This window comes from Enoplosus armatus, chromosome 23, assembly GCF_043641665.1.
Source record: "Enoplosus armatus isolate fEnoArm2 chromosome 23, fEnoArm2.hap1, whole genome shotgun sequence".
Lineage (NCBI taxonomy): Eukaryota > Metazoa > Chordata > Actinopteri > Centrarchiformes > Enoplosidae > Enoplosus > Enoplosus armatus.
Window position 1 is genome coordinate 1,189,803 of NC_092202.1, and position 15,253 is coordinate 1,205,055.

General features: G+C 42.3%; 2 protein-coding genes and 1 pseudogene across 2 annotated transcripts; all 3 read right to left on the bottom strand.

Annotated features, from left to right (window-relative positions):
- Nucleotides 1-478: 478 nt before the first annotated feature.
- fgb (fibrinogen beta chain) lies at nucleotides 479-5,050 on the bottom strand. The gene is made up of 13 exons (XM_070929849.1): nucleotides 4,964-5,050; nucleotides 4,692-4,724; nucleotides 4,505-4,599; nucleotides 3,749-3,851; nucleotides 3,256-3,324; nucleotides 2,916-3,030; nucleotides 2,581-2,687; nucleotides 2,276-2,390; nucleotides 1,797-1,916; nucleotides 1,534-1,656; nucleotides 1,306-1,400; nucleotides 964-1,154; nucleotides 479-710 (listed from the first exon to the last, which is right to left on the bottom strand). Exons 1-13 carry the CDS (start codon nucleotides 5,048-5,050, stop codon nucleotides 479-481), a joined length of 1,485 nt encoding a protein of 494 aa, XP_070785950.1.
- A 1,508-nt stretch (nucleotides 5,051-6,558) lies between these two features.
- Nucleotides 6,559-15,253, bottom strand: part of LOC139306222 (ladderlectin-like) — an 87,840-nt pseudogene continuing 79,145 nt past the window's right edge.
- LOC139305723 (C-type isolectin Sp-CL4-like) lies at nucleotides 11,329-13,594 on the bottom strand. Its single transcript, XM_070929662.1, has 6 exons — nucleotides 13,572-13,594; nucleotides 13,178-13,305; nucleotides 12,950-13,095; nucleotides 12,046-12,192; nucleotides 11,844-11,952; nucleotides 11,329-11,487 (listed from the first exon to the last, which is right to left on the bottom strand). Exons 2-6 carry the CDS (start codon nucleotides 13,272-13,274, stop codon nucleotides 11,420-11,422), a joined length of 567 nt encoding a protein of 188 aa, XP_070785763.1. The 5' UTR covers nucleotides 13,275-13,305; nucleotides 13,572-13,594; the 3' UTR covers nucleotides 11,329-11,419.

A 15,253-nucleotide genomic window follows, 5' to 3' on the forward strand; every position in this document is an offset into this window, starting at 1 on the left:
GCAGGAAGGATTTAGTTTCTTCTTCAAGGGCACGTCAGCAGGTATGTAATGAAATACATGAAACACCGTGTGCAGTTAAATAACAACCAGAGCAGACAGAAAGTAGGTTCCTCAATGTTTATTGAGTAGCGGAGGACAGCTGGCATCAACTCGTCCTAGTAGTGCACACTGAAGACGTCACATATAACGAGATCTGTAGACACGACAACTTCATCTGACGTTAAAACATTTCTTTCCATTTATTTTTCTTTAGTTTAATGAGCTTTATCCTTTGAAACAGATTGGTAGTCGTGTGATGACACATAAAGGTTACAGCTAAAATAAAGGGAACACTTCAATACGAGCTGAATGTTACAGAGAGCTTTGATGCTGTTCTGGGGGCTCATTTTAGCCCCAAACCCTGTTGGGACACTTTACTTTGGTGTCTTTTATTTTGGCGGTTTCCTGTATGTGTTACATGTGACACTTTGTGACATGATTATGAGGAGGCGTAGAAAGGCCTGATCTTCATGCTGATGGCCTTGAGTGAATACCAGCTCCCCTTCCAGTTCATCCACACCACGCCGTCGTCTGTGCCGTGCTTGGCCATTTGTTTTGTGTAGGCTCCGCCCATGTAGTATCGCCCGTTGGGATTGGCTGAGTGGCAGCGGTTGTACCACCAGCCGCCTCCGTCCTCTCTGGAGCACTGTTTGCTTGAATCGCCAGGGTTCCTGGTTCAGGGAAACAGGGACAGAGACGTGTCAAGATACGTGAAAAACCCGACAGACTTTTACAAAATGATGCATGAACACATGTAAATAATTAACATTATGAGCTGTTTCTAGATGACGCCACCACACATAAAAGTGTTTAGTTAACGTTAGCCCAGTCACACACAGGAGCTGGTTTGTTTGAAGGACTTCACGGTTAACTGAATTACGACATGTTTTGGGTTTTGTCACATGGTTTAAACTTGAGTCCTACCAGTTGTCGTTGTCTCTGTCGTAGGTGCTGAACATCATGCCGTTGTGAATGGTCATGGTGCGATTTTCACCAAAGAGTTCCAAGGATCCATCCAGGAAACAGTTGCCAGCATTACCGGAGTACCCGTTGACAGCCAACACATAGTTGGACGTCTCCGACTGGATGGTGAACTGGCTGTACTGGGCATGGACCTAGATGATAGCGGAAACCATTTGAGTTTCATTCCAAACTGAGACATATTCAATGTCACAATGTGTTGATTACTAATCATATCTTAGCAAACAATAACACTGAAGGTTTAAGAATCACAACTGGAATAGTTGCAGAACCTTGAGGTCTCACCTTGGCTCCGGTCCAGTCCTGCATCTCAATGAGGACCTCAGTGGGGCCCATCTTGGTCACCTGACTAATGCGGTCATTACCCAGCCAATATTCACCTGTCACGTAACGAAGGAGAAAGGCCACAAATTAGACCACAAATTAGAGGAATAATGGTGGATATGAAATACCAAGGGTAAGCTTCCTTCCACACAGCGTCTTGTCTCTTGTCTCATATTCTGAAAGTCTTACCGGGAGTCTCACAGTGACCCTTGCCAACATCGAATGCGACGTTGCCGAAACCACGTCGGTATTCGTCCCAGCGTCGGCCAAAGTCCACACTGCCATCAAGCCTGTTCTGGATGAGAAGCCATCCTGGGAAAATAAAAGACGTTCTCTTGAAAACACCAAGACCTCTACCAAAGGCCTCAACATCCAGGTATTTACAGTAAAAACCAACCAAGTTATAGTTGAGGGATAATGGTGTAGGTGGCCTAACTGACTGATATTCTCACCTCCATTTTGGGTGGTCTGATCACAGAAGACCTTGTACGGAGGGTAGAAGGCGTCGGGCTGGATCAGGTACATCTGGGAGTCTTTTCCTCCACGACGGAAGATGTCCTCACACTCCTTACCTGGATCACACAGGAGAACGGTTAAACAGAGAAAACTACATGTACGTCGTTGTATCAGGGCCAGGTACAGTAATAATTTAGATGTCTGATAATCCCAGGTGTGTTTAAGTTCTTGTTATATTGTCCCATTAGCTTTGGGTTTGACTGTTTATTTGTCCGTCCAGTACTTTAGTCCAAAACAAGGTAACTACCCTCCAGACCTCCATGAAATGTGGTATTGATGTTCATGATCCACATCGGAATACGAATCTTAACATTTTTGGTGACCCCCTGACCATTGCTTCACCATCGCCTCAAGCTGCACCCTTATCTTGTGGCGTATGTTGAACATTGCAGCCTCTAGGGGGCACCGCACTTACCAGAAACCACTGGTATGGGACAGCTGGTCTTGCACGGTTCCTTGCACACCTCCCTCTGGGCCAGGATGGCCTTCTCCAGCTTCTGGATCTTCAACCTGATCTTGTCCAGGACCCCCTGCAGCCACACAGCACTTTACATTGGGGGACTGTAGTCTTTAAGGTTGGATACACTAGATTCTGGGACCTGTTGATCCCTTTCAAGCGATGTCATCTGTTTTGTTTGTATGTTGTATGAATTTCTTTTTGTTTTGGTCTAATTTTAAAATTTTGAAATGACAAAATGTTTCCTCTTTTTGACTCTTTACCTGCAGCACTCTGATGTTGGAAGGGAAGACAGTGTCCACCGTCTCCTTGATGTAGGAATGTTGTTCCTCCACTCGATCAGTGTACTGACTGACCACCCTGCTGTTGTCTGAGAGGAGGAAGAGACGGACAGCCACAGAAAAGACAATTCAGCACTTCAAACAACAGGCTGCATATTTAGGATTAGACACGATGTTGTGTCTCCTGTACACAATGTGTCATAGAGGAACTCTTAAGTGAATAATGTGGATTAAAGACTTTGTATTGAGTTTTAACCAAAGAAATATCTCAAGATGTACTTTGAAGCAATGAACAAAACTCATCAGGTCTTTCTCACCGTTGACGACCCTCTGCCTCTCCCTCAGAGAGTTGGAAATGCTGTTGACGTAGTTGTAGACGTTGTTGGAGGATCGGGACAAATCATCCACCTGAGGCTTCAGTTCATTGATGCTCTGTGAGAAATGTAGGCGACAATAAATTAAAAAAGATCAGTCACTCCCAATATTTTCTCTATGACAACATGACAACAATGCCAGTAATTAATTCCATAAAACATTGGTTTAAAGTGTCATCAGATACAGATTCTCTTGTAACAAGCGTTTCTCAGAAAAGGCTTCTGGTAATAAACAAACAAAGAAAAGACAGAAAACACAATTGAATTCAGTAAATCAGTTTACCGTCTTGACGTTCCTCTCTTGCTTCAGCAGTGCAGTCTTCAGCTCGCAGCCATTGGGACACAAAACACCCTGATGGACGGGAACATTTCGTTTTCAGTGGGTCAATGACTAACATGCATTTTCTTTTTCTTTTTTCTTTTCTTTTTCTTTGTTTTTGTTTTTCTATCTTTACTCATTGGACCATACTGGTGCGTTAGCCCAGTATCTATACTGTATATACTGTATACATCAGCACTGACCAGTTTCAATCATTGGAATCTGGTGGTTTCTTGAAGTAAAAGGACTGCTGTTTTTACTTTAATACACCAAAAAGAAAGAATTTTCTAAGGAGTCCCGACTCAAGACTACATTATCACGCAACAATAACCTTGACCAAAATAATGATGGCTTCCCACTCAGCTTGTTGATTTCTACAGCATCCAGAAACCAGTGGCTTCCTTCTACTGACTGTAGCAGCAGAAATGTAGCATCTGCTAAGCTAACGTCCTCCTACCATCTCCTCTGAGGCGTGTGTGCATCCTCCGGCTTCAGGCTGCTCCTCCTTCTCCTTCACCTGTGGTCTCCCGACCGGAGCTGGGGTGGGACGGCCGCGATACCTGGACGGAAAGCAAGAGACGCTTCACTACCATCTCAGACTCTGTGGTGTCTGAAGTTTGACCCATTCTAGCAGCACGGTCAGTCCACCACTTTGCTCCCAACTAGAATATCTCTGTAACTACTGGATGGACTGACGTTAAATGGACCAACATGAATCCTACTGACGTCTGCTCGAGTGCCACCGTGAGGATGACTTGTAATAACTGAGGTCACCCCTTAACTTTCCATCTAGCATCATCATCATCATCAGGGTAACATTTAAATTATGAACAAATATCTGCAAAGTAACCAAGTACCATTTACTCAAGTACTGTACTTAAGTACAATTTTGAGGTACTTTAGCTACAGAATATACTTCTAGTCCACCACATTTCACGTGGAAATACTGTACTTTTTACTTCACAGCTGCAGTTCATCTGATAGTCATCTGAAAAATGATGATGCAGTTATAGAATAAAATACACCAAAATATATAAAGCAGGTTCATGTTAGCTCCTCCTCAACGAGCTGCAACGTTAAAATGCTGCAATGCATCTGGAATAATAATCCAATACTTTTAAGCATTACTTTGCTTCTAAAGGTAGTATTATTATTAGTATTCTTACTGGGGGTGGTTGCATTAGAATACATTTGAATTGTCAGTTTGCAGTACCTGGCACCGCCGCTGATGGGGGGCGGGGCATAGCGGTTAGGGTTGTAGGTCTCCCTCCCCCTTGTTAGTGGACGGTGACCTCGAGCATCTACAGTCTGCAGGGAAGACAGAGGTGTCACAGGTACGAGGTATAAATGAAAACATAATCCATGATATGAATCCAACTGTGTCAGCGTCTTCTACGTACGGTCGCATTCTTTGCTGGGGAGTTCTTGGCGTCCTGTGGGACACAAAAGGAAATGATTGTGAATATATGTGAAATTCTTCTGTTTGTAAGTCGTTGTTTAAAAGCTGCATTATCTGTTGAGTTATTAAAAATGTCCTTCTGACGTGCTGTATGTGTCATGTATGTCATAGACGTATAGACATGAAACATTACATGTAAAAGAATCAGCTTGATGTTTAATAACGCGTCCTCAGTACTCGGTGACATGGCTGAACACACTCAGACACACTCACCAGGTCATAGTCGTCATACTCCAGATTATCCTGAGCCCAGGTCACACACACACACACACACACACACAGCAGCAGCAGCGTCCTCATCGTCTACTGTCGATAAAGTTACTCTTCTCAAAGTCCCGTCAGTCGCTCCACCGTCCTCAGTGTCCTCCACTCCTTTGTGTCCCTAAAATCTGCTTTGACCAGGTACTTATCCTCCGTCTCAGTGTGAGTGGGCGTCCTCCCCCACTTTCATTGATCTGCTCAAACTGGCCAATAAGTGCTGGGACAGTTTACCCAACATGAGTCACTGCCGTTAGTGAAGGAACAAAAGGGCAAAAGGACACTTTTGCTTTCAAGCCAATGCTGTCATCCGGAGACAAAGTGTTCAACATTACTGTTTTGACTGTATGTTATTTGTTTTGAGATGGTTTAACAAATCCAGCTGTAAACATTTTGCTGGTTTAAATCAGGTGAAGGTCTTAATCTAGACCATGATCCTGGCTGAAAAACTGGCTTTCTGTAACATATTTTACATCAACTGAGTTCTTGACGTTAAATCCAGTAATAACTAAAAAAATAAATAAAGGATTCAGTATTTTCCAATCAGAATTGAGTTCCTGGCAGCGTGGAGACCCTCCCCGACTCACGACCTGTTTCTAGCATCATGTCTTGGATTGATTTCCACCATGACAGTGTGCAGATACGGAGCTCAGACGGTGACTTCTCAGTGGCACTTCACCTCAGCCAGACGTGAACCGGCATCACGTGCTGAGTCAAATTATCCACATTTTATTACGTATTTTGAACACTGGGTTTTGCTCATTCCTTTGAATATATCGTTGAGTGATATGTTCTCTGGAAAGATGCAGACGATTGAGCAACTGATGTTTGTTTGAGTCCAAAAGGGTTGAGGTCGAGGAGGTGCTGCGTTAGGAAATCACAGGCCGGAACACACAAACATGAAGCACTTTGACTTTCTGTACATAATATAATCCTAAACCAAGAAATGAAACGTTATTAACTGACCTCTGAATCTGCGACACCTTCTTATAATCTCTCTTTGTTTTCTGTTAAGTGTTTGGAGTAACTTTGATTTGATTTGTGACAATAATGCACAAATTCATATCTAGCGTTTTGTGCAGTTACCATCTTTTTACATGTCGGTAGAAATTCATAATTTCCTTATTTTGTGACACAAATCTTCACTACTTCAGTTCCGTGTTGTGCAATGTTTTATTGATGTAATTCAAACTAATTCTAATGTGCTTATTGTTTTATTGAAGTCTTGCAGCATAGTGGATTGTATTCACTTCATACAAAAGAAGGAGGTAATACGCTGACCCAGATATGACACAAGCGCCACGAGTTCAACAGGTTGGCCCGGAATCAGAGGCTGGATGGATCTGGACCGGATCTTTGCAGGTGGGTCAGCCAGACTTGAACCATATCTTGGGGAGACACATCTTTGCAAACAAAGCTACACATGTATAATATCTATCAGTCATATATAACAAAGACCAGGAAAGAAAGCAGGGGGAGGAACTGAACTGTTGGATCCAGCGCGCGTAGCCTAGACCGTGTCAGGTGGTTTTTGATGGTCAGGTCCGGGTTCAGATCTTCTTGGCACAAACAAAAGGGAGAGTCTCGTTGCAGAAGGCGTAGGTCCACTTCTGCTCGTCTGCAGAAAACAGAAACGCATGAGATCTTCCTGGGTTGAAATATTCTAATAGGTTGAGTATTAAGTCAGTGTGTGTGTGTATGTGTGTGTGTGTGTGTGTGTAGTTTATTACATCCATAATTAATCTTCAGACAGTGCTCATTTCTCTCTATTTCGTGGTCCTTGTACCAGTTTTCGTAGTGAAACTTGGAGCCGTCACTCCACAACCAAAAACAGTGCTGTGGATGGACACACACATTCATACAGTTAGACAGATGTTTGATTGAATGACATCAGCTGAAGAAGAAGCTAACTGCTGGATAATATCTCAGACTGAGCCGTGCTGCTCGGGTTATGGACTGAACCTACAGATTTCCTTACATGTATGGCATCGTGGCCACCGATCCAGGATTCGGGGAAGTCGTGGGAGTCTCCTTTGGTCAAAGCCTGGACGAAGTGACTCTCCTCGTAACTGTGGATTGACGCCAGGTTGGCGCCTTCAAACAGACAGTAACTCTGTAGGTGACGAGACGAGAAAGATCCTTTACGACATGGCTGGCTGTGTGATTTGCTGAGTCACATTTCATTCTGTGGAACGAGCATCTCGGCCTCCGGGGGACGCTAGAGGATCTAGTCCTTACCTCGGCTTCAGGCCATGTCTTCGTGCTGTCGATGAAGACGTAACACCGTTGGCCGAAGCGGGACCAGCCGTAGGGGCAGTAGAACTCCTTGTCTACACAAAAAGTAGCCTGAATTATTTTAGTGGGGCTGCAATCACCAGTTTGATTCAGCAGTATTTCACTTCATTTAAAGCAACTTGAATTTACAAAGCAGCCTTAATTATCTGATTACAGCATCTAATAAATTATTTGTAGAAAAAAAAATGAAACAATCCCTGGGAAAATGCCACAAAGCGTCACCAGATGGCACCAAACTCCATTTAAAATTTGCTGAAGTGTAGACAAACTCTTGTGGTAATAATACTGAAAAATGATTGTGATGTCACTTTTGGCAAAATAAGTTATTATAATTTTGGCAATCATTTCACAGCCCCACCTGCGCAAAACATTGGTATATAAATATATATATATATATATATATATATATATATATATATATATATATATTTATATATACATAAATATATAAAGAAAAAAACCTATGCTTTCTATAAAATAAGTAATCTCACAAACAAGAACAGTGGTGAAGACATATTGTTGTATTGACAGATTTTACTTCAGTAAAAGTACCAACACCACACTATACAAAATACTGCATGACTAATAATACTTTAATGTCATTAGACAGAGCGAGTCCTGTCAGCGTTATGTTGTATTGGAGTATTAGTATTGATGCATTAAAGGGTTCTGATGTGGAACTAATTTGAATACTTTATATACTTTATATATTTTATATACTGGTGGATAGTTTAAACTGTAACAGAGCAAACAAAGTTTTTGATTTGAGTGAAGTAAAAAGTACAATATTAGTTTTCGCTGTAGAAAGTAGCAAAAGCAGAAAATGGAAACACTCAAGTATAAGTACCTCAAAATTGTACTGAAGTGCAGTACTTGAGTACATGTACATGTGGCAGAATGAACCTCACCACAGTTAACGGGCACGGCCCCCGGCGGCGTCCTCGTGTTCGGGATCTCCTCTCCGGTGATGACGTCGACGCACCAGCAGTACCCGGTCGAGCCCGAGCACTGCTGCGGGAGGAAGTTCCCGCGGCCGTCGCACTGCGGGACGAACGCTCCGACCGCGCCGTGTCCGTGCTGCCTCGCGTACTCGCAGAGGCCCGCGTGCCTGGACACCGAGGTGGAGTTGAAGGGGGCGGCTCGGCTCAGGGTCGCGAGGGTGCAGAGTGTGACGGACACACCGAACAACTTCATGGCGGAGGCGGTGCGGGATGCGTGGCTTGTCAGGACACACGAGCACAAAGTTAAGAACATTTTACAGGCTGCAAACGATGAATCCATTATATATATACATATATATATATACATATATACATATACATATATATATACATATATATATATATATATATATATATATATATATATATATATATATATATAGCCCTTAATGACACTGCAATTAAATAAAGTAATCATTATAATGATTGAACTCCAGTCGACTCACCTGTTCCAGGATCAGCAGGTATTGGCAGCCTCTGCTGCCTCTCTGCCTTTTATCCTGCAGATGACTCCTCACGACTGGTCGGAGGTCAGATTGTACCGCAGCAGGAGAAGAGACAGACGCTGCTTTGTCTTGACCTGACTGATCGATGTATTGTGCAGTTATTGTTCTGTTGAAATCACGATGAGTTTTATGTTACATCCGGCGTCTCTTTGTTGTCTCTTCTTCCCAGACGATCTTGTCTGTCTGAAGCCTGTAAAGCTGCTCTTCTCTTTCAGCCTCGTATTGTGCAGATCTGGGTTACAGACTACCTGTGCAGGTAAGCACTGAGACCTCTCGGGACTGGCTGGATTATATAGTCATGTCATCCAGCACATCCCACATAAAAATCCAATGCATCTCTTAACATCGCGTCTCGTGGTCCAAGTATCACACTTGAAACCTGCCAAGCAGCCTGTTTCCCACACTGCCCACCGGTTATTGATTACATTCGTTTGGCTGCCGGTGAGTAACTGATGCCGCATCATGCCTTTAAGAAAAAGACCTTTTCAGGTCACAAGAAAAGGCCGATTTCAGAGCAGAGCTTAAAGAAAGCCAGTCTCCACTGAATAAATGTGAGATCATATATAATAATAAACGCCAACACACTGATTCTGTTACAGCAGTGAGGTGAGCAGCTGACCCCAGAGCTGTGTGGGAGGGCTGATCTAACTATGTTTGTCTCTTCCAGCTCCATCAGTCCTTCGCTGAAGCTGCACGTTACATCATGAAACTGTCGACAAAGCACAGATTCGTTTAATTAATCAATAATTCATCGTGATGAGGGCTCGTCTGCTGAAGTACCATCAATAAAGAAAGTACACGCTGCTAAATGAAAAGAATATGAGAAAGTAGAATAACTGTAATTCATTCAATGAATCAGTGCAACATTTGATCTGAAAGTTGAAGGAAATGTAATAATGAAAATGCAAAAGATCTCATTACTTATTCCACTGTTGGATGATACTTGCAGTCATCTCATATCAACTGAGGTTATTTTGAAGCGTTTTTATTGTGTTTTTACAACGTTTTCCCTCGAAATGTAACTAAATGTACAGGTGCATTTGCAGGTGGCATTAACTGATGGTCATTCATTATGCTTATTATTCAAGGGTTTGACTCCACTTTAACGCTTCTTAAATGGAGTTTGGCGGCATCTGGTGGCAGAGTTGAGAATGACACTGTAGCAGACCTAATTTTCACAGGGATTGTTTCCATGTTTTTAATTTTACTAATAACCTAACAGATGCTGTAATAACAGAATCACATAAAATAAGGCTGCAGCGGTTTAGCTCCCGAGTGCCGCAATTTGCGTCAAACATTGGCCTCCTTCTCGGAGTCATAACTTTACCACATCTGAACACACAGACATGACGAACGTATTTTAAGATGCAGTTTGACTCACACTTTTCCAGGATGCCACTATCTCCGACGTCCATCGCGAATAAACGTCCGTAAATCCGCGTAGAAATCACAGAAAAAAGGACGCTTCAGAACTTGCCTGGGAATTATCACGTTTTTAGGTTTTCTTGTGTATCAAAGTCGTTTAGTGACAGTTGTCTGGACATCCATGGGTACAGTGAAAACAGGAGCTGCTAATAACTCATTCGGGATAGTTTTAATGATACCAGTTTGACAAAAAGTAAACAAATATAGGCTTAAACACACCTAACACACGAGCTAACCGCTGTTCCAAAACTCAGATCCGGGTGTCCCCTTAATAAAACTAATTGGAGTCCAAATCCATTAACGTTCACTTTTTCTTTCAGAGACATGTACTAGTCAACATGAGTATATATAAGAGAAATGAAATTGTTATAATATAAACTACAAATAAAAGCCCAAATACAGGAAAATGAATCCCGGTGACACTGCAGAGCAAAATCCAAGCACAGTAACAGCTGATCATCCGCGGCAGGGCCACTTCTGCCCAAAGACTCAGAGTCAACATTTAAGTACATTGAAAATACAATATTTTATATTTAATCAACGTGTCTATTCCCTGCTGTACAGTGTACAGTGTACAGGTGGGTGACAAATCAAAGGAAGAACAACATAACTGCATCATATCTGAGGAGCTTCTGATCAACGCTACACGTCAATGGCCAAAGGGAATAATCATCTTTACATATTATTCAAATCCACAGAACTTTATTTAAACTTTTAGGTAGGTTCCCACAGCAACCAAATTCCTTTCATCAACAACTTATTAAGCAATGATAAATATGGTGCCAACATTTATATCTGTATTATTACCAAATAGAAAAGATAAACACCAGGCTCTTTTTCACAACCTGGCAACCCAGAATTAGTTGTTATATATTATGGCTTAAATGTGATAGTAATAAAGTCGAAGTAAATGTTTTATTGTCATTAAAAAAAGACATTAATTACAATATATAACCCTAACCCCTGTTACTGAAATAACGCACAAGACATCTAGAATATTTCCATTTGGTGTAAAGGTGACATTAAACCTGAGAGTATGAGGACATTCATACACCTCTACAGTCGCATGGCTAATTAGAAATGAAACAGGAAGCATGATTGCTGAAGCTTTTATTGCGGTAAGTTTGAAAGCTGCGGTGGTTATCATGCAGACGCGGCCGGTCGGCTGTGAAAGCCGACGACGATCACATCCTCGTGACACACATGAAGGGCCTCTTTGCCCAGCATGCCTCGTCGTTCCAGGCTCCCCACACTGCAAAACATTAGCAACAGAAAACATCACATTCAGAGGCGCTCGGAGGTCACCATTTGTGTGGTTTACGTACGCAACAGTAACGTGTGCCTCTGCATCACAATTACAATCATGATATGACGGTTAAACCACGGCCACCTACCACCAAACTGCAATACGTCATCAAGTTGAACTCAGTTGTTCAGTCGTCAGGTCATCCACTACTGTTCTGCTACATATATAATACAGGAACCTTCTGGAAGGACGGAGACTGGCACTCTCGCCACTGGGCAGCCCACATGTATATCTGTATTTTCTTCTAATCCAGTGAGTTTTAAAACACTAGCTCACCTCTCAACTGGACACTTTTTGCCTACCTATGTAGTTTATTTCCACGCAGCCTTCTTGTCCGAACCAGTTGTCCGGCTGATGCCTGTTCCAGCGGCTGAAGTGGAACGCAGTCCCATCAGTCCATTTAAACTGGCCCTGAGTGACGTAGAGAGCGTTATCTTACTGTCACTCCTCCGCCTAACGTTGATCCATCTGCCATCTGACAGCCTGAAGACAGTCACTGCTCACCTTGTGTTTGTGGGCTCCGATCCAAAACATAGGCCTTCCATGGCTGTTGGACCCCCTCCAGGTCTTGTACGCGTTACAAAGCACTGCATCGTGCTCCGCCGCGTTGTGCACTGATGGCTGATGACCGTTGTGTGCTTGGCAGGTTTTCTAACATCAAGAGAAATACGAACAAAGATCAGTCTTCATTTTTTCCCCCAGTAGGATGAGTGATGTGGGTGTGTCAGTCATACTACACATGTTTATTTTGAAATTAATATATATTTTAAATCATTTAGGCTAGCAGCGTGGCTGACGTCAATGGCAATGTCGGTCTGTTGGTTGGTCTACCACTGTGGTCGAGACTGAAATGGCGGCGTAGAGACTGAAATGGCGGCGTAGTGTCAGTGGTGTCAGCGGTGTAAGGTGTGCCTGAGGGATGACATCATGTGTGGGTGTTGTAAGGAGCATAAAAGAACAGAAGGGAAACTGAGGTAACGTTGAGTGAAAGTGGACTGCTAGGAAATCTGGTTCAGACATTCATGCTCCCATTAGGATGAATTGCAATAACTTTGGTCAAAATGTGTCCAGTACTTGGACAAATACCTGCAAAACTATGACAGTCCCATCAGCCTCAGCTGTCCTTTGTGTTTACTGCTAAACTAAGACGGTGAACGTGGTAAAGTTTTTGCTGGGAATTTGAGCTGCAACAAATTAGCGATTTCTGTGACGGTTATTTTCTTTGTTTTGTCCAGCCAACAGTCTAAAACCTAAAGAGTTTCAGTTTACTATAAAATAAGACGGAGAAAAGCAGCAAATTCTCACATTTGAGAAGCTGGAACCAAAGAACTCATCTGACTCAGTGTGCAGGATGATGTTTTCAAAAACACCTGAGTGTCTGATGCATGCGTGTTACAGTTTCTGTCACCTCTGCCTCCCAAAAGGTTTTTTTGGTCAGGAAAACTCTGATACAGTGGTTCTTGTCCAGGCGGTACCATCCTTTACGATTACATGGTTTGGTTTGATAGCCTTTGTTACAGGTTCTTCGCAGGTTACCCTGATATCGTCCATGATCTGTAATATGGAGACAGGTGTGTCAGTTTGGGATCCACTTCTTCATGTAGCACATGTGTGACTGTAACTGTATGATACTTACTTCTAGAACTGACATTCAAGTAACCTTTAGTGATATCAGACTGGACGTTCACCAGAAACACCAGCAGCAGAAGGGCAGTTATCACCACAGGACGCATGGCTCAGGGCTGAATGACTCTGAAATATGACCTGGAAATGTCAGCATCAACTGTTAGGGTCATATTGTGGTGAATTATGCTGCATAATATTCAGTGAAAAACATTCGAACTGAGTTGCACTCAGGAGATTCTCCTCTTTTGCTGAGTAATAACCTGGTTTGTGTTAACATGGCTCCTACCTTCAACTTTACAACTAATATTTACAAGAAAACACAGTTAGATTAACTTCCTCTCTCTCTCTTTACATATATATATATATATATATATATATATATATATACAGAAGTACAAACTTACCAAAGCTCTTCCCTGGTTGCTCGTTCCACCAGGTCTGAATGTCAGATGGCTCTTCATCTCTCTGTTAAACTCCCAGTTCAGGACCTTGGGGGATATTTGCCCACATTATATCATAATCAAACAGTGATTCTTCAGCACACAGCTCAGAGTGGCTCTACAAGCTGTCTTTGAGTAAACATCATGCAAAGCCACCTCCGCTGTCCCTGAGTGGCTCCATGAGGTAGATGCAGGCACAGTGAGCTGGGTGGGTTTGATGTGGACAAATTCTGGGATGATCGACTCTGAGCTCCAGAATATAAACAGGATCCTTGAGTGAGAAAGAGGCATGTATTCCAGTAGCTACGAGACTGGTGGTAAACGTAGCATTAAGGCAGGGAAAACACTGTGAGACTCCTCTCTTCAGTCAGCTGCTGTTTATGCACCCTCCAGGTGAGTATTTTGCAAAGTAAAGGTCTCCTGGGGACTCATTTGGTAATGATGTGTTTGGGAAATAAGGACATTTTAGGAAAGTGAGTGACAATTTTGAACAGGGAGGACTTTTCTGTTAAGTGGGGACATTTTTGGAAGGTTGCACATTGTGCAAAGTGGGGACATTTTGCAAAGTGAGGACATTTTGAAAAGTACCCCTTTTTTTTTAAAGAACCAATACTTTTGAGTCTTGGTGATATTGGTCAGATATTCTGCAGTTAATAGTTAAATTCTACACTCAGTTGTTATTGTTAACATCATGGACAGAGCTGTATGCTGTATGACGTGTTTTGATGGTACTATTTTGCACATCTTCCTAGTGACAGCTGGTATCAAATGATTTCATCATTTTTGGAAGACTTGTCTCTTCTTATTCCGTCGCTTGTAAAGTATTGTAGAGCTGCTCTCTTTCCAAAAGCAGAACATGTTTGCGAGCTTTGTTTGGGGGGAGTGGTGGTTAGAGCCAGAAAGACAGCGGAAGTCATTGTGGTCACGGTCCTGTACATACAGCTGTTATAGTGTATTATGTAACAGAAACCGCATACAAGATAATACAACATTTGGCTGCTTTACGTCAGCTTGTTTCTACAGTCATAGTGGAGGTGATAAAATTTAGTGTGATTAAAGTTTTTCAAATAGACGTATTTCAACTGAAAAACGTTATTTTCTTTAAAACAATTTGACCTTTTGTGTCTAACAAGTCTGAAAATGAGCAAAAGATGAATTTACTGTATTTTTCCTTTAAACGTCGTCATGCACTCGTTCATCTTTACAGGCACACACTCTCACAGGTTTCCTCCCGAAAGTACATTTTCATGCTCACTACCTCTTTTCACACTTGGTTCCAGCTGTCCCCTCAGAGTTTTTACTTCCTCTCTATACAGTCACAAAGACACTCTTTTAACTCATTCTCTCGACTCTCTCAATTTGAATTAGTTTTTCCCTCATTATCAGGAATCAGCGCTGCAAAAAAATCCGGTACTCAGGTAAGGTGTCGCTGACTTACAACAGAACATTTACTTTTTTTTTACATGCCATCATGTCTGAAGTTTGACTGAAATAGCTTTCAGTTATTTTGCAGTTTTTTTATGACACAGGAAATTGTCCAGCTGTGTCACAGATAAACAGATAAACGACAGAAGAAGGGAAGAAAATGAGGCCTATAAAACAGAATGACTGTCGTTTGAGTTCCCAAAATAAGAATGACTTAATGT

Coding starts and splice junctions, on each gene's coding strand:
- fgb (XM_070929849.1), bottom strand. CDS start 5,050: ATGAGGACGCTGCTGCTGCTGTGTGTGTGTGTGTGTGTGTGTGTGACC. Junction 1,657..1,796: donor TCAGACCACCCAAAATGGAG/GTGAGAATATCA, acceptor TTATTTTCCCAG/GATGGCTTCTCATCCAGAAC. Junction 711..963: donor GACAGAGACAACGACAACTG/GTAGGACTCAAG, acceptor TCCCTGAACCAG/GAACCCTGGCGATTCAAGCA.
- LOC139305723 (XM_070929662.1), bottom strand. CDS start 13,274: ATGCGTCCTGTGGTGATAACTGCCCTTCTGCTGCTGGTGTTTCTGGTG. Junction 13,096..13,177: donor CTTGAATGTCAGTTCTAGAA/GTAAGTATCATA, acceptor TCCATATTACAG/ATCATGGACGATATCAGGGT. Junction 11,953..12,045: donor TCGGAGCCCACAAACACAAG/GTGAGCAGTGAC, acceptor TACGTCACTCAG/GGCCAGTTTAAATGGACTGA.